Raw genomic sequence first — 26,109 nt, 5'->3', positions numbered from 1 at the left:
GCCGGAAACGGTTGTTGCATTGTTGCTAGACTCTTGCCGGAATTTTGGCCAAAATTCCTGGCAGACATAGCTCGTCATCGATTTACCCACCAACCAGCTGCGTGCGAGGCAGAAGTTATTGCTGAGCTGCTCAAAGCGCCTCTATAGGGGAATTTCTACTTGGCTGTCACTTTGCTTAACAACTGTTAAATTTCTTACATACATTGAGATCTCTACTTGGCTGTCTGTTCTCTGCGATAGCACTAGTTGTAGATGTCGTTTTGTTTCAATTTTTTGTGAACTGGAAACGCATACGAAAATCTGTTCAATTGTGCGGTACAATTTGTTTGACGAGAATAACTCATACTGTACTTTAAGTGCACCGTCACAATGCCTGTATTCACACCATAAAAGTATGTCTCTGACATTACCAACCCGCCTTATCTCTACGTGAACTAAATGTGAAAGAATGTTCCACGCGTAACAATTAGGTAAAATGTTTTCTGAAATTTTCTAATGATGGGTTTTTCCAATCCACCAAAACGCTTTAACATTGAGTAACACGAAAAAACTACCCGTAGAATCTACATAAATTTTGGCAAATTGAATCCTACATAAATTTTCTCTAATTTTCTTTTCCATGGTTTTGTTAGCTTATCTTTGTTTGGCTTTCGGCTGTTTTAAGAGTAATTGAAAAAACAGGAAACCTATTTAATACTTCGACTATCCTATTAAATTCTTTTGTAAAATTATTAAATAATACATTCATGCTACATAGAGGTCGATCACAAATCTTTCATTTTTTTTCTTTGTACGATAACAGATTTCTGTTCATTTGATACATTTGAAATATACCTGAAATATAGTTACTGTTAACTTACAATCCAGAATTTCTACAAAAAGCAGTAGCACAGTATTTTAATATAGTAAAATAATACAAATCAATATTTCACTATACATTGTCCTCAATTTACATCAGAATCTTTCCAGCTGTCTACGTTATTCATGTTTTGCTATAATTTTTAGTTCATTTTGAGAAACAATATGTAACAGTATGTGCCTATCATCTAAATTGAATTCGCCTGAGGTTGATGAAACGTATAAATAAAATGGATACAATTCAATCCAATTCATCTATCGCTAAAATGGATAAGTAAACTAGCATTACAGAAAATCACGATTCTTGTGATTTCAGATATTTGATTCTTTCATTTATTTAATTTTAAATTCTTTGGTAGTCTTCAGATGAATTTTGGCCACTTTTTCTGTATTATTATTTTCAAAACTGTTGTACATCTAATATTACGGTGGGATGTTATAAGGTACGTGCAAATTTGTGCCAGCACTTCATTACATGATCCTAAAGTTAACAAAAATGAGAATTGTGCCAAGACTTTCTTACTAACTAGTTTCAACTTATTATTAGACTTATCTAAGAAATTGTTTATACATAAATTTCACATAAAATTTCATACATATCTTCAATAAATATTACTATATTAATTTATTTTACCCCGATTTTAACATTTAGGTCATTTGCTCTTCAATCTACAATTCATCAATTTTTTGTTTTGCAGTCAAAACTACATTATTCAGTCTAATGATAAAGTTTTTCCGTTTGCATGATTGACTAGTGAAAGTCTGCGCGAGAACATCGAATTAGAAACTGACCTTATATTTGGCTACTGAATTATGCTATCAAACTCATTTTAGTTAACTGCTACAGCCAAAAATTTATTTTAGTATTCGCTCGATACTTATTATTCAAACATCCACATATTTCCACAAAAATACGTACATTGAATGTCTATAGTTACATCCAAAAGTATTTACCTATCTAATTTATATCAGTGCTATTGGACCTAATACGTTACAGTAATAAATATTATATAGAAAATTTTTATGATTGTCTTTGACACATTTTTTCAACTTTTAGATACTCTTTCGCGACGGAGAATTTTGTGCACTATTGTTTTTTTCAAGAATTTTTTTATTCAATGCTATGACGTTTCTGCAAAAGTTGCTGTTCTGAATATCGACAAAATCTGCCAGGAAAACATTTGATTTAGGCCTTTCGTCAGCTTCAAATGGACCCGGTATCTGGGCTTTGATCCAGTCTGTTAGTTTTTTATCGACCTCTTTGGCACAGGTTGTTCGCAAGGAAGAGGTAAAACGTGGCACTATGTATCGAACGCTAGGCGTGAGAACACATTGGGACACAAAACCAACATCTGGATTACGTTGAGCGAGAGATTCGTCCAGGTATTTTCGCAACTTCTTCACGCTTATTTCGTTAGGCCATGGCGTTGGCCAGTCCTGACTGAGCCAAAAGCGATCGTTCACACATGCATCACTTCTATACACAATAAGAACCTGTTTACCATTCTCAGTGGCCGATTCCAATGTACAGTCTTTGAGCTGACTGACGTTACGTGAGTAGATTTTTTTGTCGAATATTCGGTTCAGTTCGGCTGAAAGCACGCAATGATCGGTTGGATTGAATAGGTAGAAATGCTGACAATCAAGTACAATAAATTCTCGTGGATGAGTACGAAGAAAATCTTTCAGATGTTCGAGCGGCTCAGTGATTTCTTCACAAAATAATCCATGCACGAAATAGAATTTGTTTTCCGGTCGTTTCATGCAGATTCGGAGATCAAAATATCTGGATTGGATGATAAGAATTAATTTGGTTTCATGCACTAGTCCTACAATAAAAATTGGCGAGGAAAAAATACATATGCCCAATAAAATAATTTACATTCAAGAGAATGAACTAGTTCATTTGGGTTCGAAGAAGTTAATGGCTGATATAAATCATCAAAATAATAAAATAATTCTGATGTAATATCTGATGCTGGAGACGTACTCCAGTACTCATTATGCCATATTATTCGGACTTTGTTAGGAGTGTATGTATCTAACTAGGGATTAAATTACCGGATCTAAAATGCGTATAGGAGAATCGCATGCTAAGTAGACAATTTCTGTTCCTAGTAACAATTGATTCCCGATTGATATTCTGCTAGCTAGTGAAGACTCTCAGCTCTCGGAATATGAAATCTGATCTGCTATTGAATCAGAAGCTTTACATTATTGGCGTCTAATAAAACATTGACTGAACATTTAATTAAATTCCAGAAGATAGGAATAACCTGAATGTGGAACAAGTTGTATTTTATTTCGATAACTTAACTCGTAAATATTTAACTTTATTTATTTCTCAAAATGTTGTAACCATTTAATCACATTGTAAAAACCTGTTTTAATCCACCTAGTGATGTAATGATGCCTTTCTCATATCAATCATACTATTATATATAATACTGTGACATTCTTCAAAATAATTTTCTTCGATTCTTAAAAGAATAACCGAAATCGGTTTGTTTGACCGTCTACTGATAAAAACTATCAATTGGAGAAGATTTGAGGTCGATTTAGAAACCTTTTCACGGTTTTTCGCCCTTTTCAGTGATGGTATGAAATTTTTAACACACTTCACCCTATATTTCCGGATCCGGAAGTCGGATCCGGATGAAATTCAGGAATTACGCATGGGACCACAGGACTTTTCATTTGTGGAAATCGGTCGCGCCATCTATGAGAAAAGTTAGAACACATATTTTCATTTTTTTTTACATTCTACCCCATAATTCCGGAACCGCAAGTCGGATCCAAATAATATTCAGAAATTTTGTATATGACCACAAGACCTTTCATTTGAATCTAAGTTTGTGAAAATCGGTTTAGCCATCTCCGAGAAAAGTTAGTGCAAAAAAACGTTACATACACACATATGCACATACACATACACACACAGACATTTCGTGTACTGGTCGAACTGAGTCAAATGGTATATGACACTCGGCCCTCCGGGTCTCGGTTCAAAAGTCGGTTTTCACAGTGATTGCATAACCTTTCTATATGAGAAAGGCAAAAATTCAATGTTGGGTATTCACGTGGTTGTCACATTTGTCCATTGAATTTTAACGACAACAGCAACAACAAATGAAGTTGTGTTTTATGCTATTCAGAAGCGTTATAAATTCAGCAGATTTAGTTTGTAGTTTTCAATTCAGCTAAAGTTTTTAGCTAACGAGAATTCATTTAGGGGTTTTGAGGGGCTGGGGTCCACTAGGAGATTGATAGTACCTATTAGCTCTCTCCGGACTGTACCAGGCTAGACGCCGTATGGAATCCGGCGGAAAAAAATGAACCAAGAATAGATCCACTGGGTTCCTGCTTCCATGTCGTAAAAGGCGACAATTGCAGGAGTTTCTTTTTCCTTTCAGTTATCAGATATTTTCAATGTTTTACTTCTGATTACTCTATTTTACTAAATCATCTCTTTATTCAACCTATCAATTTCCGTCTAGCTTCGTAGAAAAGTTTTATTAGGAATGATTTCTTCTTCCATGTTATTGATTGTCTTTCAGGATTATAAAATGAATGATAAAAATCAACCATTGCGCAAATCTGTTTATATTACAAAGTTAATAACAGAGATGACATGTATCGGTATATTGAATACATAGTAAAAAACACTTGATATTAATATTTCAAACAGTAAATTAATATTTTTCTCGGTAGCCGGCGGCCCAGATCAACTAATATAACTAATTAATAATTTTAATAAATAATTAAAATAATAAAGCGGAAATAATAAAGAATCAAGACGCGTGTGAAATCTGTTGACCTTTGTTTGGTGATTTAAAATGATTTTAAAATAACTGTTTAGAATGTTTCAATGCAATGAATCAACTTTTTTGTCTAAATCATATTCGCTCGTTTATTCTGTATCACGTAGTTTCATTTATAAAAACGTGCTTAATCCACCTAGCAGTGAGATGATACCTTTTTTTTTATCAATCCGAATGTGTTTTTTTTTTGCATGACTAAAAAAACGCGAAAGGTAGATGCATAAACGAGTGACTGCATACTCGACAGCCGGCTGTCCGGAGTTTTGTCAATTTCGGAGATTGACTGTTTCGTGCATTATATTGCCAGCACAAAGTAACACATAAAACGATAATACTTTAAAACATTCTTGGTAGCCGGCTACCTAGAGCAATAAACACATGATAACATTATTAAAACATTTACTAACAAAGTATCCTCTCCTGTGATGCATGTGGGAATGCAGAGGATTTCTCGGTTCTTAGTAGCAACATGCATCGAACTAACAATCCTTTCCCTCCCAAGTAGATCTGCATTCGGACGTGGCCGGCGTCGATATTGATCAGCATGCATGGTTCAATACAGTTTGCACAGTGTGAAACAATGTGTTATTCCCAAACATGTTACTTCAAAAAATCATTTTGCAATCTCAATTGGTCCAGATCAATAACGGAGTAGCAACACACGGGCGGTCTCTAATGCTAACGAGAATTCATTTAGGGGTTTTGGTACCTCATGGGTACTGGTTTGTGCAAAAGTGCACATGACTAAATTCAATTTTCACGTATCGCCTTCAGCTCATCAGTGCAATTATCATGTTGATCTGCTAATGCTACGTCACGGATCAACATAATCAACTAAGCAGATGTAAAGTACTTTCTATTTGCAAGTCACTTGTTTACACCGAGGTGTAAAGTCTTTCCTGACGTCTCGAGAAAACGAAACAAATTGACGGCATTCTGACCGCCAACAGGTTGTAGTCATTTAAGGATTTTGGTACCTCACCTGTTGATCCGTGACGTAGCATTGCAGATCAACATAATTTGCTAATTGCACTGATGAGCTGAAGGCGAAACCTAAAGGCAAAAACAGGATGGTAAATTTCGGAAAAAGGCATCGAAGACGAAAAGGCTATTTACTGGTTTTAAGAAATAACCAGAAATAACGATTTATTTATTTTAGTTTAACGTATAGCCGCCATAACTAAGTTCAGTTTTTGCAATGACTGAGCGGAAACATATATTGGAGAAGCCAGAACTGAAAGAAAAACTAACAGAAAAGATGAATTTTTGGAAAAAGATACGCTCAGAGACAGGTCTCGAACCTGCGTTCTTATGCATTCCGTGCATACGCGCTACCATTTCGCCACTCTGAATCTTGTTTTAGTCACTCTAAAACGATAGACAGACATAGTAGAACGTACATCGAACATCCTATCCTGGCCGTCACCCGACCGATACCTTCTATCCAAACATCTTCTCTGTCCATCAAACACTAGTCCTCTCGCTTTATACCTATTTCTCCGATCAAGCATCGGTATCGGTCGGGTGACGGCTAGGATGTAGACCATGTTCGATGTACGTTCTACTATGTCTGTCTGGCGTTTTAGAGTGACTAAAACAAGATTCAGAGTGGCGAAATGGTAGCGCGTATGCACGGAATGCATAAGAACGCAGGTTCGAGTCCTGTCTCTGAGCGTATCTTTTTCCAAAAATTCATCTTTTCTGTTAGTTTTTCTTTCATTTGGCTTCTCCAATATATGTTTCCGTTCAGTCATTGCAAAAACTGAACCAGAAATAGATAAAGGGCTAATGAATTGAAACCCATATCAACAATGATAAAGTTCGCACAAAACGAAAACGGAAAATAACGTATGTGTTTCTTTCCCGATCATAAAGATGATATGGTTGAGCGCGATGAGTGCGACGAAAGGTGAAACGAACTCACCTCGGTTGTGTTCAACGAACATTCGAACCAACCAAAAAAGAAAGATGGCTCTGCGCAAACAACGGGAACTGCATTTATTGAAAAAGACTAACAAGGCCAAGGACGAGCAAATAAATGAATTATCGAGTAATATGGCCCCTAAATTCGATCAAGAAATACAATGATTGGACAGTATATTTGAAGCGGAAGGTATTGGTTACTTAAAAGTTAAAAATGGTGTTTGAATTATCCTATCTCTTTAAATCAGTTTGGAAAGTAAATCTGAAGTCAATGATGTGGGCTTACAGAATAAACAGGTGTTAAATGAAATAATATTACGAAATATCCTTAATCGAGAGGCTAAGTTTAACTACGATTTCGAGTAAGCTCAATTAAGTAAAGCTGTATACAGACAGTCTGCAACAAAAGTAGCAGTGTTGAACATAGGTAAGGAAAACAACAAGGAAAATTATCCACAACTGGATATTGACAAAAATATGATGTTTATTGGAACACATCAAAGTGAAAACAAAGGCGGTACGATTACAAGACGAAAGGTTAATTCTCGATTAAAACTAAAGATAACACACAGGTATATGGATATATTGGATTCAAGACTGACCATCCAAGGATATTAAATAAGAAGTTATCAGACATTAGGTCTCTATTTGAAAACCTACATCCTTACCTTACTTTGATTCAAAAATAACCTTTGGTGGAAAACTACATCGACCAAAAATCGAATGATGTTTAGAACTCAGTAATGACTGAAATGTGCAAATTGCATAAGGCACACATGGAAACCAAACTAACGTTAGCAAAAATCAATCCAACAGAGTTTGTTTCCAGTTGAGTTAAAAGATCAGAATACACTGCTATTATGCTGTCGTAGTATGGTAGAAAAATAGATCGTATAGCCCCTCATGACAGATGCAAAACAAATTCTGATGAAACTCTATTGAAGATCATTTGCAGGTCTGTAATAGTACCAGTGCGTCGAAATGGTAAACGAAGAGCACGTGACCGAACATTAATGCTTATTTCGTTTAGGAATATCGCTAAAAGGGAGAAGAGTCTCCGATGGTACTTCGATTTTAAAGTTCCACCACGCTTCAGTTAGACACCGAAGTGATTCGTGCAAGATTTGTTATATTTTTATCAAAAAAAATCTTTTAATATGAACAATCATATTTTTGTTACATTCCAAATAGTGATTATAACGACGACAGCTGGTTTTTAATTCCAGCTGACTGATTACACTGTACTATTTAGATTATCGAATAAAACGCTATTTAGCATGAATTTGATTCACAGAAGTTACAGGAGCGCAGCATTGTCAGCAAGTCACGAATACTCAGTAGGCGTAGTGTTTGAATGGCGCGTTTGATCATTTGCAGAAGGATTCAGTTTTTGTTCATCGGCGAATTTATTCATCATGTATTCTGTAAAGGGTTGAGATACAACGGCTATTGAAATTCATTTCCAAAAATTTTCTGATCGCTAGTGAACTTTTAACAACTGATTTTTTGTCATGCTAAATCAGTTTCAGTGAGAATCGCGTTGTCAAAGATTCAGTACTGAACATTTCTGCAGTAAGTTTTCTGATCGATGATTTGTTTGTCTAAAAATTACTTATGAAAAATTTCAGTCGCGATTTTCGAAATTTTAAATTTTCCCAACACTGGCGACAGCTTCGAAAGACTGAAAATTACCAATTAGGCAACCCAAAAATCTGAACAAATTGTAAACCACACAGAAAAGTGACCATGAAATTTAAAAAACCTTTTCTCTGTACATCCCAGTTCTGCAATGACACGACAGAAGGAGCTTCAATGACACAGAATTTGGAATCATCATCGTTCTCTTGCAGCCAGCGATCATCAGTCGTCCAGTATCAAAAATAAAACTGTTTTTATTCTTCTAGTGGAGTCTTGATACCTTTCTCATTATCGTTAATAAGTGAAGTTGATGCTAGTTCCACTTTATAATTCTTGGGCACTATTTCCGGAATAGGACCCCGGAACGGATATAGCCCTTGTAAGTTTTCATGATTATCAACTAACACCTGTCTAGAAAAATACGCATTACGCGATGGAACATATTTTCATGGAGTGTTGCTAACAAATTGCTCTATAAAAATATATATTGAAGTAGTGAATACTTACCTTACTCCACTTTTCAATTGATCAACAATATCGTAACGTTGTGTGACGGCCCAGCGCTTAACGACACATGGAATGAACTTATTCAACGTCCCAACAACGGGATCAGCATCTGGTGCCACTGGAGCTTTATTCTTGATTCCATACGACATAGTATCATGGGACCCGGGGATGGCGAGATGTATTATTGGAATGTTTTTTAATTCTTGTGGAAGATTGCCCATCCAATTCTCCAAATCATCGGTAAAATTTGGCATTCTTAACATAGTTTGAGGCTACACAGTGCCACTATTCAGGATTTGGTCCCGCGTTTGTGGTTGTAAGTATCTCGGCCCGCCAGCGGGTATTGTTTACTGAAAAAAAACACGAAAAAATTTAACAATGAATACAAAGTTCAATAAACCAGAATAACATTATTACTATTATGTCGTTTAGTCGACTTTGGCCTTAACCTATAATGACCATCCATTGGGATAGCACATGCATAACAACATATCGGATGTCAAATTATTTTTAGCTTATCACGTTCCCATCGAAATCTGCTGGCTCGGAATAATGTCATTTTGGATAATTTCAAAACTAAAAAAAATCAATGGACAGAATAGAAACAAAATGGTTGTTCAAGCGTAAATTAGCATAACTTACAACTCGAATTAGTGTAACCTACAAATCACTGTTCCTGGTAGCATTGATAGATTTTCTAGGAGAAAGGGAGAACTTCCTATGTAAGAGGCGGCTTTTCCTATGTAAGAGGTGGCTGTTTCCCTATGTAAGGGGCGGCTCAAAACAGCGTCTGACCCGGATCGGGCGGCTGAAGATGAAACAGAAGAGAATGGAGAATGGCATTCTGGGAAAGGTCGTCGACTGCGGGGTAGACCTCGCACTCGCTGAGTGTGCGCAATCGAAGAGGATGCGCGCGCAGTGGGAGTACAGAGCGACGGGAGAACGGTGGGTTAAGATCGAGTATCCTGGAAATCTACAATTCGTTCGGTCATGTTCTGGAGACGGGATGTGCACCATTAAAGTTAAGTAAGTAATACACTGAGGTCTCTTTTTACACGTTTTTTTTCGCACGGATTCCTGAGTTAACACGGTTTTTATCAGGGGTACAACTTTGCTTCCGCCGTTTTCCGATAGGTGACTGTATCAGCTGAGACTGGTTAAAATACATAGATGATAATGCCTCTAAAGTGAGTGTGTACAGTGCCTAACGAGTTGTCATCGCCGTTTCAGTGACAGTTGTTCTTGTTTTCGTATTATTCACGCTCGAAAATGTCTGTTTATGTGCCCAATTCTCGCCATTTGCGGGAAGTTTTACTTTTCTGTTACAATTCGAAAAAAAAATGCAACTGAAGCGCATCGAATGCTTTCAGAAACTTACGGTGATGCTGCTCTGAGTAAAAGAACGTGTTGGGAGTAGTTTCAACGTTTTAAAAATGGTGATTTCGATGTCGAAGACAAACATGATGGTGGATGAGAAAAAACCTTCAAAGATTAATAACAATTTACCACGAGCTCTTAAAACCGGGTGAAACCATCACAGGAGATCGCTACCGAACGCAACTGATGCGCCTTAGTCGCGCGCTAAAAGAAAAGCGGCCACAGTATCAAGAGCGACATGGCAAAGTCATCCTCCAACACAACAATTCTCGGCCTCACGTCGCAAAAGTGGTCAAAAAGTACCTGGAAACGCTGAAATGGGAAGTCTTGCCCCACCCGCCGTATTCCCCAGATGTCGCCCCTTCTGACTTCCACCTATTCCGTTCGATGGCACACGGCCTGGCAGATCAACATTTTCAATCCTTCGAAGAGTTGGAAAAATGGATTGCTTCATGGATAGCGTCAAAAAAGGGCTCCTTTTTTCGAGCCGGGATCCGAAAATTTCCGGAAAGATGGAAGAAAATTGTCGCTAGCGACGGACAATACTTTGAATAATACATCTGTAAGCACTTTTTCGCAATAAAGCTTTAAATTTAGGAAAAAAAACGGCGGAAGCAAAGTTGTACACCTAATATTTACGCGGTTTTCGCAATTAACACGGTTTCTGATGAGAATTTAAAAAGGATTGTCATTTGTTTTTTTAGAAAAAAATTAAAAAGGGAACAGGTTGTCTGTGGGAAATCGATTATGAGAGCTAATTTAAAGTTTGAAAGTTAAGTAAAATCATTCACTCAACAATTCACGAGATCATGAACTGTCGTTCCATAAAATGAATAATCAGATTCCAGTTCTTCATCCCATGTCGTAAATTAAACGACAACGTCTCTTCCGCTCAGCTGTGGTGTATGATGTCAGCATCATCATTGATATCATCGAGAATTTCGTAGCGTTTAAGAAATAGTCGGATTTACAAATCTCTTCAACTCTTCATCATATCGAACAGTGCAGTATTTTATACCCATGATATACTTCAGCCTGACACATAGTAATACCTCTTCTAATTTGATTCATATTCATCTCTATTAATATCTCTCCTTTAATTATGTCGCTGCGTGCCTAGATCTTCATCCAATACCCATGTCTTCCCACTCAGTTTAGTTGAAAATGACTATTAAGATCGTTAGTGTTTTTTTTTTTTTTCAATAGTATAATATATATTTTCAGGCACACTGCTTAAGCTCTAAGATGCCAAGGGATCGTTAGTGTTTAATACACATCGTAACTTCGGAATTGAAAAGATTTATTTGCAGTGAAAGTGTTTATGGGTGATATTATCAGCACTTCTTTAGTCGAACGTTCTGAATTGTACGTATTATCGTTCTTTTGAAAACCGAATTCGTTAAACAGAAGGCATGAACCATTTAGATTAATTTGCTTATCGTGCAACGTGTTTCATAAGTGTTCTAATTTTAATTTGGCATCCAATGTGTTTTATCAAGTATGACTAGACCTTCTCGTAATATCAGGCTGGTTTTTAGATTTCCGTTTTTATTGTGAAAAAACAGTTACATTTTATCCAAAACAAACAAATACTCAAATCTCCGGTTTTTGGAATTATTACGTCAAATTTTCCACGCGGTTTTTTTTGCACGGTTTCCGCAATGAACACGATTTTATTTTACACGGATTTTTTTAACACGGTACGTAACCCCCGTGTAAAAAGAGACCTTAGTGTACATAAAAAATTCCAAATCTTCGAATCTCCGGGCCTCCTAAAAAAGTCCGAGCCTGGAGTGTTTTCCGGCTTCTCGATGGCCCAGTGTGCTTCCAATCTGGTGTAGAGAAACATAGAAGAACCTTGAAGCTTTGGGGGGACGGGTAGAGCATGATGAGTTAGTCGATGCCTTTCGCGAAGCCCACCTGAGTTCGATTCCCAACCCCGTACATAGGGTTAGAAAGATTTTCTGTCCCGAAGAGGCAAATGATCTGAAGGTTAAAACCTCTATAATCGAAACAAAACAAAACCTTGAAGCTATTTTAAAATTGGTCGTTAGCTGTTTGGCTTGTTTGGAGCATCCGGGGTACAACTTAATAGAAGCCATTGTTCTCCAGCATTACTAAATTTCTTTATTCTCTGGTTGTGTCAAATAGTTTTATTCTAATATAACTGTTAAACAGGACGTTGTGATTTAAGTGAACATATCTATTTTGTTGAAAAAAAAAAAAATTCATTGATTTTGAAAACGTGCTTGTTTTGAAATTTTTGTGCTGCACTGTTGATAATTTTTGCGTGTTGTTGGGAACGATTTGAAAAAAAAAATTAAAATAATTAAATCCTTCTGTTTTTATGCGTTCATTATTCGAATTAAAAAGTTTCCGCATTTGATTTTTATTTATTTAATAATATAACTTTAGAGGCATACTGCATAAGCTCTAAGATGCCGAGGGCATTTTCTAATTTTAAATAAATATTTATTTAAAGCTAGTATAATTTCAACTATTGTAATGATGTCGCATTGCGAAAGAAACAGAGAGAAGTAAATGATACATAAAATGGATCTAACAGGGGGAGGGAAGCGAAAGAAACTAGAGTCGGCAACAAGTCCTTATTAGTTGAGCAGAGATAGTGAAGAAACGGGAAAAGTGAGAGCGAAACATTTAGTGAAGTCGTAAAGATCAAATTAATTCCGATAAAATATGGTCAGGGAATGGGGAGGATCGAGCGAATGTTAGAATCGATCTGAATTTCTGAAGAAGACACAACAACAGATTAGACTTGTAGACTGATGTTTTTGAAGTACCTATAGATGAGAAGAATATAAGAACAACGCCGACTTGCCAACACATCCTGAACCGGAACCTCAGGTAGTCTACCACGGGTCCTGAAGGATTCCGGTAACTCCGACCTGACGTCGCGATACTGTACGAACGACCACACGACATGCTCGATGTCCTGATAACCGTGGCCACAGGTGCGAGCCCAACAGGCCGAAGATGTGTGTTGAAAGTGTAGTGATTTAACATGAGCTGTGATATAACAATGAGTCCTGAGGAAGACCCATGTAACTGAATGGTATTGATTTTTTGTATTGCAGAATATCGCAAGGTCAGGTCTTTCGATAATCTAAGAATGTTCATTTTTTTCATTCAATTTAGTCCGGATGTAAACCGCGCACGGTCCGGCCAGGAGTTCAAGTCCCTCGAAATAGTTTTTAATGCGAGTCTTATTGTCATCAGAGGCATCCATTGCATCATCTGGAGGAAGGTGAGGCAAATCCTTCAGGAAAAAGCACTTTTTTGCAGTCTCTCGTTGCACTATGGAACCTTCCATGTTTTATCACTATACACTGTTTCTAATCTATTTATAAACAATATCTGACTGGCGATGCCACAGACACTGCTTCTTTACACAAGGTCACAATCGATCTTGGGAACGAATTAATGTGAATTATCACTCGACCGCTCTTGTGCAGACACAGTTCAAAACGGAATGACCTTGATAACGGAATAAACTAATTTAACGCACGATTGGAGACATGCAAATTAAGGTCCGATCCGAGTTTTAAGTCGTAATCCTTTAGAAAATTTTATTTTCGGGTAATGGTTATGTTTCGTAAGATACAATCAATGACATCCCATTGGTGAAAGCATCTTTAGGGGTCTAATAAACTCTAACATAACACATGGATCAATAAGTCCCGAGACAAACAATGGAAACAACATTTTTTTTGCAAATTTTTTTTTATTCATCAACATAATCACCTTTTAGGGTGATACAATGGTTCCAACGTTTTTCAAATTTTTCAATACCATGTTTATAAAATAAAATATCTTTCGCTTCAAAATAAGCTTCAGTTTCAGCGATGACCTCCTCATTTGAGCCAAATCTTTTTCCCTGGAGCATTTTTTTAAGATCAGCAAAGAGCCAGTAGTCACTGGGGGCTAAATATGGCGAGTATGGGGGGTGGAGAAGCAGATCAAAGCCCAATTCGTTCAATTTCGCCATCGACTTGTGGCAGGGTGCATTGCAGCAATCGCGGCACCCACTTGGAAAAAACCTTTTTCATGCTCAATTTTGCATGTGTCATCTGTGTCATCTCAGCAATCTCACGGAGCCTCACTTTACGATCTTTCATTATAATTTTTGTCACTTCACTCACATTTTCCGGCGTAACGGCTTCCACAGGTCTACCCGAGCGTTCCGCGTCATTTGTGTCGGTACGACCACGTTTAAACTCGGCGAACCACCGACAAATCGTTGCTTTTGATGGACAAGAGTCCGGATAACATTGCACGCTTGCACGGTGTTTTTATCCATTAAAAAACAATGTTTTATCAAAACACGAAACTCGTTTTTTTTTTTCATTTTTTAAACAAACTACAAAACGACTTTACTCCAACCTCGATAACTCAGCTGTTTCTGGTCGAATCGACTTAAAATTTTGACCCGTTTCAAGCAAAGGTTAGTACTCTAGAAAGACGTGGTTACTGGTTTACTACGAGCGCCATCTCTGCTTTAGTCTCGGGAGTTATTGATCCATGTGTTATATCATCCAAACCATATGCTTGTATGGTTAACTATATATACACCCCTAATCGGCATTTCGATCGAAAATTTCCATTCTGCATTTCGAAGTTTTTGTATTGAAAACTCTAGCTCCATCGAAATACAAAATTATAAATTTCACATTTGATCGAAATTTTTCGATTCGATCGAAATGCAGAATAGGGGTGCTAATAGGGTTAATTTGTGGTATTTGTTCATTCAGTGTTTTTTTTATTTTCATATCACATAACTGGATGATGTTAATACGCATAAAACTTACATGCTTTTCCACACTTCGGAAAAAATTTATTTAGTTTTAGCGAATTCTACACCTATTTATTATAAAAAAATTAAAAATGAATAAACATTAGAGAAATACATTTATGTAAGTAAAATGATGGCAACGACCGACGTATTACATGTAAAAAAACAAATGATTCATATTTTTTTAATTTTTGGAGGACTTTTTGGAAAGTGTCAAGACATATCTGGTAAATTGTTGTATCTGAAACATAGAGCTTTATATGAGTCATAAATTAAAAATAAAAGGATACAATAAAACAAAATTTATTAGAATCTGTTCGGTTTTGGCTGTCTGAATTTTGGAAACTCGAAATTCATAAGAATATACAAAAACGTTTTATGAGAATCATAATAACTTATCGGATTTGTCAACTCATAAAGTCGTCGTGTATTGTCATGAATAGCTTAATTTTTACGACTAGTATTTTCTATAGGAACCACCATGTATCTGAGTATTGAAAATATTTTAAGTAATTACACAGATATATAGGTGATCCAAGTATCATACTTAGCATGCTCATCTCTCGCTTCTAAAGCCAATGATTTCGATCTATGACGAAGAATTAATTTCGCTATATGCGCGAAAAATTATAAGAGCATTTTGATTTAAATTGTATGACTAAATTGACCGTCTACAACATGCAAAAATAGACCCTCATATTAGTCAATTTAGAATACTCATGATTCATAACCATCCATAGTTGTCTGTTTTCCTAACGAACAAAACGTGTCGTAGGCCCACTGCATTCAATCACTGGAAATATTCCGTATTCCTATGCATCGGTTTTGCACGATACGCTTTGTGCGAAGATTCGTTCAATTCATGTGTTTGGAATTTTGCGCGCAAGGTCTTTAATTTTTTTATTGAAAATATTTAACTGCGAAATTCAGTCAACTCATTCAGAAAACTTTTCATCAGCTTAGTTTTATTTAAAGAAAGATAGATTCGAATACATGCAAAAGTACAAGTTTGCAAAAAATACACATCAAAGGCTGAACGTGAGGATGCAAATTATGTTTCCCGTTAAATTATTTATTTAATATACATTTCAAAGAAACTTCATTTTCTTTCCCATCGTTTGATAATCATTGTATCTCATTGCCTCTTGTGTAACTGTAATACTGTAATACAGAATTCATGGCACTACTCAGTCACCGGTATTGGAAAAGTCTACGAGGGAGAACGAGAGGTTTTTAAAAGTTCTAAATTTTGGTCTACGTGATTAATAAACGGTCCCTTATAGAGACAACGGCATTGTTTTTATTCCAGCTGGTTTATTTACATATCATGCCCTATTTCGATTCAACAAATTGAATGAAATTAGTCGAACCAAGCGTTACACTAGTACATAAAATTCAAATTAAACAGACTAATACGTTTGAATCAGCAGCATAAAACATGCATTGCGATTGGATTTTTAATTTAATTTAGGACACAGCTTGGATAAAAATTCATTGACCTCACTATACCACCTGCACAGTATTACTGCACTTACGGGCGGTACATTTTTTTCGCGAAGCATGAAATTTCGATACATGTCTTTGCAAATAAAATTGAATCCTTTGCACACACTTTAGAAGATGACTGATAGCAGAAAGGCATCATTACACCGCTAGGTCGATTAAAACAAGTTTTCCATTAACAACGCGCTCAGCAACACCAGACACGTATGAAAGCGTGACTCCCAAATTTGGTTGGAGATTCTTTTAAAACCTTTTACCATGCAAAGTTCCGATTTGTCATTTAAATTTGATATTTGACATACTTTTGATTTCTATGTCATATACGATTATACGGCATATTTAAAAATCCATCAATTCACTCAAATAGCGCATAAATATATGCATAGAGCTAGATGGCAACATATATATTTCTTCGGAAAATCAAACTTTTCCTCTCCAGGGCATGTTTTAAAGTATAGAGTTCTAAGATAAAATGAAACCAGTAGAAGCTTTTGGGATAGTTAAAAACTTTGTTATTGTTTTCTTATGCAATTATTTTAATCAAAAACCAGATAACAGAGAGTTATGGTAGCTTCTACTAGGTCTGATATTAACCCTAGAACGCTCTCGTGACTGTTTCTATACGTACACGCTTTTTTATGTAGAACACATCTATATAGGGATGCAAATTAGAAACTCAAGAAAAATACACGTAGAAATGTGGTCAGGTTTTAAACACTTTGAGCGCAGTCAATTTTGTATCAATTATTAGTATTATTTCACCATTTGATTGGAAATATTTCTAAGTTTTGATTTCAACGTATGAAGCCCCGTATTTTCAATAAAATATGAATGAAATTTCGATTAATAGCGAGCAGTGTCTTATTTTGTCAGCTAAAAATCTAAGACGATATTATAGCCAACGTTTCAGTATCAGATGTAACATGTCAGAGGAAGGTAGATGCTAGACAACAAGACACAAAGCGCTATAAAACGATTTAAAGCTTTAATTGGGTGGCTTTTATCTTGTGTCATGCGAGTTTGGATGAAATTCTTTGTTATGTCGTTTTCACCTCAGAAATTTGCAAGTATTATAGGATAAATTTAAAGTGCTTGAGATTAATTTTTAATTTAAATAAGATGAACTCAGTTATTATCGAAATCGCAGAATGGTAGTAATGGTAGAGAGCTTAACGCTATAACAATAACTGCATGCATATAAAACTTGAAAAGCATGGCGAATGATGGAACTGTTTGATTGAAAATATCGATCATTAGAAATTTTGGATGCCTTGCTCCACATCAATAGCTCGAACAACCCCATGAGGCTGATCCTTGTAGTTTTTTTACTAGATGAAATGCATTTACGCACAGTGTGGGTCTCTCCACAGGACTATCACTGTATAACTGGAACTGTATTACCTCGGGATGTTTTTTTTACAAAGAGAAATGCAATTACGCACGGATTGTGGGACTTTCCACAGGACTACCACTGTATAATTGGAACTACCCACTAAAACACCTTGGATCTCCAATCCTATCTCTACGGAACTACCGTTAGGTATTACTTCGGGGTGGAAGGCAATCAGTGCTCAAAGCACCCTTTCCGGCTTTATGCATCGCCATGGACGTTTACGTCGCTCTCTCCTACTTTTGGACTATTTATCTCTCGACTTTGAGTCACTCGTTTCGTTACATGGGATCGACCAGAAGGATGTCAATGTCGGTGCGGCGAGTCCGGTTGGAGCTTGGCTTCCGGTTCGCTGGCGCCTCGACGACACAGGGCTGGTCTACGTCACGAACTATTCGGCTAATCCTCGACGAAGGATCTAGTCTACACCGATGAGCTAGGACAAGCATAGATGCCGCGTGGCCAAACCTGTGTAGGTGCCACCTAAAACAACCGTGACCTTTGAGGAACTGCGTCAGGTCAAAGTTTACTTCGCCGTGAGGTTTGTCGATCCATCCGGAGATTTTTGGAATGAGCCGATTTGTCCACCTGCCATTGGTTGTACTGTCCCATTTCCGCATATCGTAGCACTCCGTGTCCTTCTTGATGAGCAGTCCAATAGGCATCATGCACGCCACCACGCAGGCTGCATCTCCAGATACCGTACGATACGCACTGATCACGCGAAGACACATCAGTCTGTGCGTGCTCTCCAGCAATTTTGCGTTGCGTTCCACTCGGAGTGCCCATACGCCCATACCGGGTTTAGTCCACGATTGTTTTTTTGGATTTGGATTTGAAAATAAAGTGGAATAGATTGGATTTCACGGATGTGTTTGTGTTTTACGAATTTGGATTTTTTCTACATAAACGAGAGAAAAAAAAATAGAGCCAGTGGTGGCTACGGTTTCATTACCAATGTAGATCCAAGACAAAAAAAAATTATCAGCTACAGCCGGTAAAAAATTTAATGTGAATTTATGCCCCGATTGACCGGAATTTTGAGTGACTTCCAGCATACTGCACAACCCGTCGAGTTCGTCAGAAATTACTCTTGAACGATCAGCGTTGGCAGCTAGTAGACATAGGGTTATGAAATTATTCTCTGTTTATGAGCATAAAAAAGCTTTGAGTAATTCTATTCGTTTAAAAACATGTGCACCTGTATCTTAATCCGCTCGACATGCCCCTCAAGAATTTTTTTCGTCTTGCGTCATTGTTTTGCAAATCTCAAGACAAATTAAAATTATTGATGAATTGAAAAATACTAACTACATTTCAATAATTATTTGACAGTTAATTTTCACGGCAATCAGTATTTATATAAATTCGGTAATTGGAAGTTAATTCTACCATACGCACGATATGATTTTACCGTACTCGGTGACTATTCAGATTTACCGGATAAATTGTAATTCTATTTACAAAATTATGTAATAAATATTTGCGTATAACTGATCATTTCTAATGATGACTGTACTGCCGTTCCATAGGAAATCCCAAGGGATATGGGTAGAATGGCAGTATAGGTTTTCTTAAAAAAAAATACCGAACAGCGGCATCAAATCTTAGTGTGTATGAAGCAGATCACATGTTATATAGACGAAATGGTCAATTCCGTTATTATTACCGATGTATATACGAGAAATTTAATGTATCCTTTTCAAATTGAACCATTATATGAAGATATGAAAAATCGTGTTTTTCCAAAATTCACATGCAAGCGAAATCAGCGGATATCATGGCTTTTTCAAAACTTTTTTTCTTCTAAACAGTCAAAACACTGACCTAGTGCTTCAAAATCATATCAAATTTTAAAAATTATATTGATATTTCAATGTAAACACTAGATAAAATAATACTTATTTTAAAATGTGAATACAATTAAATCTCGTTGATATTACGCTACATTTAATACAAATATAATTCTACCCAAGTAACCATATGCATTATATCACTGCACATTTATAACTCTATGTCTACATTGTTCATGTATAATTACACTAATCCGGAACTATAATAATAACAGTGTAAGGAAATCGAATAGCTGCATTAAATCAATGGTATTGATAAAAAATGGAGTAGTTCTATGGTTTAAATCTAGTCTAAGTTTACCTTTATTTACCAATATGTGTCGGTGGTACAGAAGTAAAATGAATTCCGAGGAAAATTTGCCTTTTAATCACATTGAAACATTCGAAAACAACACTGGTAACATTGTGCATTCCGGGTTGGTGGTTCAATGTATAGGACACTGGTCTTACAAACCAGTTGTCGTACGTTCGAGCCCCGACCTGGAAGGATTCGTAGCGTCAGTGGAATCGTAGCACCAGCCATGCAATGGTTCTGTACACTCTGAATCGACTGCGAAGTCTGTTGAACCAGAAGGTCAAATTCTACTACAAGAATGTAATACCAAGGCTATAACATTGTGCAGCGTTATGCATTGATATATAATATCATATATAAATGTTACGTAAATTTAAATTAATTAAAGACTATAATGCTATTAGTTAATTAGTATTATTTAAGCACTCTTATTGCTTTGTGAAATTTATAATCTACAGTTGAAATTGTTACCATCGACAAAGTAGATATTTGCATTACAGCTACGTTAATGATGTGCAGTATCTGCTGCACCTGTCAGATCCTATAAGAGAGTAATAATCCCCTTTTCAGCTTTTTAATAGCATTGTAAAAACATGTGTAACTCCGCTTCATTCAATCAATTTCTTTTCGTGAATTTTTAAAGCTGAAATAATGTAAAGTTATAATGCGTCGGGGTTACTTGGGTAGTCTTGTATTCTCTATAAAACCAGCAATTATACTTCCCTTTGCATACGGAAAGAAATCTTGTTCATTGTAGTTTGATTATATTCTTTCGAAACAGTTTCATGTTCGTGCAACCGCCCGAAAATGATATGAACACTGCTGAACACAGCGAAATGCACTCAAATAAAAGTTTACGTTAAAATTACTTGAAAAATCGCATGAAATAGTTTCAAACGTCAAAGTGAATATTTTACGTTACGAAAATGAATATTATGCCATCATCCTCTAAAACTAATCCTCACATACAATTTACGTGAATTTTCAGAGTGAAAAATTCCATCCTAAAAATGGCGAGCAGTGAATTCTTAAAGTGTAAGTAGTTTGAAAATTTGCTGGAAATCCATTCAATGCCTACAAAAAATTCTTAAAGTATGTCCTTGATACATAATCATAAACACAAACAATGAATTGAAGGTGGGAAGTTTTCTGAAATGTTTTTTTTTACTTGATTAGATTTAATTTTTTTTAAGCGAAAACGTGAGAACATCTTCATTACTAGTAAAGTGTGATTATTATTTTGAGTGTAAAACAAAAGAACCAAAAATTTCGCCTTTAAGGTAGCGCTTCGCCGTGGTCACGGGAGTTCGCTGCCTATCCCGGGGTTTCATGCACTTTACCCAAAATTGTGAGAAAACGGGGAAGAAAACGGAAATTCCAAGAACATACGATTCTAGATAAATAATTTTTCTATCGATTCGTATATAAATTGTGCCTGATAAACGTTTGTATCGAAAGATTTCGTGCGAGTTATAAAAATAAATAAGTTTTTCCTTATTTTTTCGCACGCACACAATGTCCACGCATGCATTGGGGTGTGCAAAATGTCACATGCGGTAGACGCCAACAACATTTCTTTTGTTTTCGTTGTTTGTTCTCTCTGCGTAAACGTTGAATATAGATGAGTAGAAAATGTAAGTGTTACTACTTTGTAAAATAATGTCTACTCATGTTTCAGTAGAACCAGAAATCAGTAATGATTTTCATCGCTACTAGCTTTGACGCTTTGTTGAAAACGTAGCACATCCCTACATATGCGAGTTGTTTATAGCGAGAAAAGGGAAAAAGAAAACAAAATGTTTAACAAAACTCGCACGAAATCTCGCGAAAGAAAAGCTTTCTAACTAATATTTTTCGCCAAATGCATAGTAAAATCATTTACCTACAATCGTATGTTTTTGATTTTTCGTGAATCGGCTTAGTATTGGAGAAATTTGCAATTTAGGGTGAAATTTCAGCGACAAAGCAAGAGGAAGCAGTGAGTTGTCTCGCTTCGACCTGACCACGGCGAAGCGCTACCTTTAAGCCAATTCTCGGTTGATTTTTCATTAGGGTGTGTAAGCAAGTGACCAGGGATGTCAGGTTCACAGATTAATCTGTGTTTCACAGATTCTTGAATAAATCACAGATTTTCACAGATTTTGGAAATCGAGTACAGTTTAGCACCAAAAAGTACAGAGCGTGTTGGTAGTAAGACCTTTTTTTTTTGCTCACTAAATTGAATTCGATCATATCAGAAATGTACGGAGAACGGGAGGTGAGACCTTTGTTTTTTTTTTTGCTCACTAAATTTGATTTTGAACTGCTATTGGAGTACGGACAGGTTTCACAGACAGGTTTTGGGTTCGATCACAAATTTTTGTAAAAATGACCTGGCATCTCTGCAAGTGACAGTTTCTCTTTTATCACTCTCTCTTTCGATTATTGTGATGTGATTAAAAAGATTTTCTTTGATTTCACAACTCTGAAAGTCGAAAGTTTCGGGTATCATTTTATGCAAAGAGTTGAGTGATAAACGTGGAAACCAAAGAGAAACTGTCACTTGCTTATACGCCCTAATGAAAAATCAACCGAGAATTGTATGCCGATGACAATCGTGCCACCGGGATGGTAGCACCAATAATTCGATAGTCCCACGACAAAAAGGCCTAACTGCAAATGAGAGCCTCTCTTTGTCTACTTTCTCTTTTGATTATTATGGAGCTATTACCACAGACTAACAGACAGGACACTCAAATTTGATTCTTCAATCATTTTAACGGTCATTTCGAATATTCCATTATTTGGGACAGTACACACATGTGTCATGATGGCGCCACGTTACCCTATCAAAAACATCATGTCTGTCATCTAGACTGTCTTTATTTTTTTCATTTACCAACAGAGTTGCCATTCATACAGAATTACCTGTAATGTATTGATTTGTATGCGTCCATGCGAATTTCATGCAGGATACAGATTTAATACATATTGCCAAAGATAAACTGAAGATTACAATGTTCCATACGTTTCATTGAAAAATGTTGGGTCAGTAATCGTGAACCAGTTGGTTCAGTAATAATGTAATTTTATTGACCCTCCGTTAACAAGCGTCGACTAGTTCCGACAAAATGCCATGGAAACAATACAAGTTAGAAAGGAAGCACACATATGTTTACATTCAGCATATAATGATTTCTTGCCACAACTGATGCTTCATGGGATGAGGCTATAACAAACTAAATAAATTCTAGACAATGGTTCTAAGTAGTTTTCACTTTCTTATTCTAAGAATCACTGATATAAAGCGAAATTTCTCAATATCGTTCATACTGTAACTTGATATTTTTCCAAACATAAACAATCATTGTCATAGTTACGACGCATCTAGTGATCAGACACTTGTTGTTTTGCTTCAAAATACTCAAATTGACAGTGAACCGAGCTCATCGAGGGGTCCTATTCAAATGATACCTAAGAAATCGCAGACTACTCTATCTTGAGTTTATCTTTGATATTGCCTAAACTATATACATAATTGCGCCTACTTCTCATCCTCCAACTCAATAAAAAATCGAACCCGTTTTGTTACAATATTTACTTGCTTCTGGTCTGCCGCCACTTAATTTCGGGTGAAAACTACCAACACAATAAAAAATAGTCTAGATGAACAAATTTGAGTCGAATAAATGGTTACCCTCCAACATCAAGAAAAAGTTAAATATATTATCAACGTAATCCAATAAATCATTGTGACGATTCATTTTCAAATATTTTGATGAAATCAGGCATCCCTGCAAGCAGCTGATCGGTGTTGACAAACGAGGGGAAACCAACTAGTAAAAAAACTTTTACATAACACAAGGGGTGTACAGATAGTAAATAGTTCGCGCAGTACAATATAGGTGGAACTAGTGCATCACGAAAAATAATTTTTATTAGAATTTACTCATACTGTCATGTCTGTTAGTCTGTGCTATTACTGCAATTTCTCGAAAGTTTCCGATATAAATCGAAAGCTTGTGGTTTTACATTGAAAGTTTTACAAAGCGTAAGGCGTCAAATTTAAAATCAGTGCAGTAAATCGTGAAGGAAAAAGTAAACAAATAGAAACTGTAATTTGCAGTAAGGCCTGTTTGTCTTGGGACTGTCGAATTGTGTATTTAAATTAGAGATGAACGAATTGTTTCGTTTCAAGGAATTACTTAAGATTTGATAGTTCTCACAAATAACTAGTTCTCTAGCGCTATTATTTCGATCCTCTGAGTTTTTATATATTGCTCGGAAGTATGATAAAAAACAACTAATTGTATTTTGTTTCGAACACACCAAACGATATTGATCGCAGTTACTATCTTTCGCGTGTTTATGTTAGTAATTATTTCCAATCATTCCACATTTGCTGACCTTTTAGAAGGTTGAGAATGCGTTCAACTTTTAGTGCAGATCCTGTCCACTCTGTCAGAACTGTTTTCGAACAAATTACTTATATCATTTATGTACTAATGAATATCCGTAGTTGTTTTATGCGAATATTTCTTTTGATACCATATTCGTGAAAACGATCAACTGAAGTTATACTTCCAAAATAAAAAAAAACAACACAAAAAATCACGAGTCAACTCCAATGCACCCGATGGCAGGGGTGTTTTTTTTTTCAATTTCATTCGTATATTTCATAAAACAAAAAGGCTTTTTAAACAAACAATTTTATACGAATTTTATCTACACAAATCTGTATTACCTTATCTTTACAAAACTTATATCAACATACCTTACTGCCAAGATGTAAGTTGTGTGTAGTTAGCTGCAGTCTCTATAATGTATTAAATACAAATTTGCCACATTTTCTTGGTTTATGTTCAGTATTGTAAAATGTTCATGGCCATTGAATAAAACCAATTGAATTGACAAGCAGTTCCCATTTTCAATGTAAAGCTTGCGCAAACACAGTTTCGATATTATTGTTGCATTAAGCACGATTCAGACGGTACGTCAGCTTCCGGGAACGTAAAATGAAAGTCATCAATTTTCAAGTTTTAAATATTGACTCTCCATCCCAAGTAACAGTCTAAGGGTCGTTTTCAATTTGCACTATACCGGTGCTTGCTACCCGAAGACATGAATAAATGAACAAAAATGACGAAAACATAAACTGTAAACCTTGATTACAATTTTATTTCTGACTTCGAAATTTTCCCACATGCAACATAAATGTTTCTGCCACATTACCTCACCGGATCGTGTGAACAGCACTTAAATGACTTAAATGAGAGAATGAAGGATTGAGAGCAGCGCTGCCAGATATAACGATTTATATAAACTAATACAGATTTTTGTATTCTACACCGATAGACTGGAGTTTTGAAAATACAGATTTTCATATTTAATATAATATTTAATAATAAATGCCGAGTTTTATTTGAATCCATTTATTTTATTTGCTTTGATGTGTCTCCATTGTCTATTATTGAAAACAAAAAAAAGTTCACCAGCTCTAGCCGGCGATATTTTAGGCACGTAAAAATTGAAACAATATTTCGAAAGACGACTTTACATCCAGGTTGACTGGAATTATGAGTACCTATTCTCTGCCTATAAGCATACATACAAATTTAGTTATTGTTCTCGATCCTATACTAGAGTTTGTTCCGATCCTATACTAGAGTTTGTTCCGATCCTATACAATAGTTTTCAATGACTGACAATGATTTTTTTTATTAATTGTCATATTTACAGAAGTTTGATATGCGGACTGTATGTTTTTACCGTACTCAGCAGCTATTGAGATTTACCATATCTATTGTATATTTATTTATATTATTCTGTTCCAAAACTTGCGTACTACTGATCGTCCAGTGCAAAAATGTAAAGCAAAGTCTTGGCATTACATTGCTTTTGTGGAATTTGGCCTTTCTGTTTCAACAGACTTCGCAGCCGATTCTTAGTGTACAGAATCATTGCATGGCTAGTACTATGGATCCTACTGACACTAAGAATCCTTCCAGGTAGGGGCTCGAACATACGACAACTGGCTTGTAAGACCAGCGTCCTATGCATTGAACCGCCAACCCGGTGCAAAAATGTGTAATTTTTGTAAAATAAAATGCATATACCGAAATATTGATTATTTCAAATGATTACCGCGAGTTTTC

The 26,109-nt window shown here is 36.0% G+C and overlaps 1 protein-coding gene across 1 annotated transcript; it reads right to left on the bottom strand.

Annotated features, from left to right (window-relative positions):
• Nucleotides 1-687: 687 nt before the first annotated feature.
• Nucleotides 688-24,903, bottom strand: LOC131433143 (PI-PLC X domain-containing protein 2). The gene is made up of 3 exons (XM_058599984.1): nucleotides 24,729-24,903; nucleotides 8,748-9,097; nucleotides 688-2,644 (listed from the first exon to the last, which is right to left on the bottom strand). The coding sequence occupies exons 2-3, from the start codon at nucleotides 9,008-9,010 to the stop codon at nucleotides 1,912-1,914; spliced, it is 996 nt and encodes a 331-aa protein (XP_058455967.1). The 5' UTR covers nucleotides 9,011-9,097; nucleotides 24,729-24,903; the 3' UTR covers nucleotides 688-1,911.
• Between the last annotated feature and the right edge of the window lie 1,206 nt (nucleotides 24,904-26,109).

The sequence above is a fragment of the Malaya genurostris genome, chromosome 2, assembly GCF_030247185.1.
Source record: "Malaya genurostris strain Urasoe2022 chromosome 2, Malgen_1.1, whole genome shotgun sequence".
Classification (NCBI taxonomy): domain Eukaryota; kingdom Metazoa; phylum Arthropoda; class Insecta; order Diptera; family Culicidae; genus Malaya; species Malaya genurostris.
The sequence above is the reverse complement of the archived record's forward strand: the minus strand, read 5'-3'. Positions and strand labels throughout refer to the sequence as shown.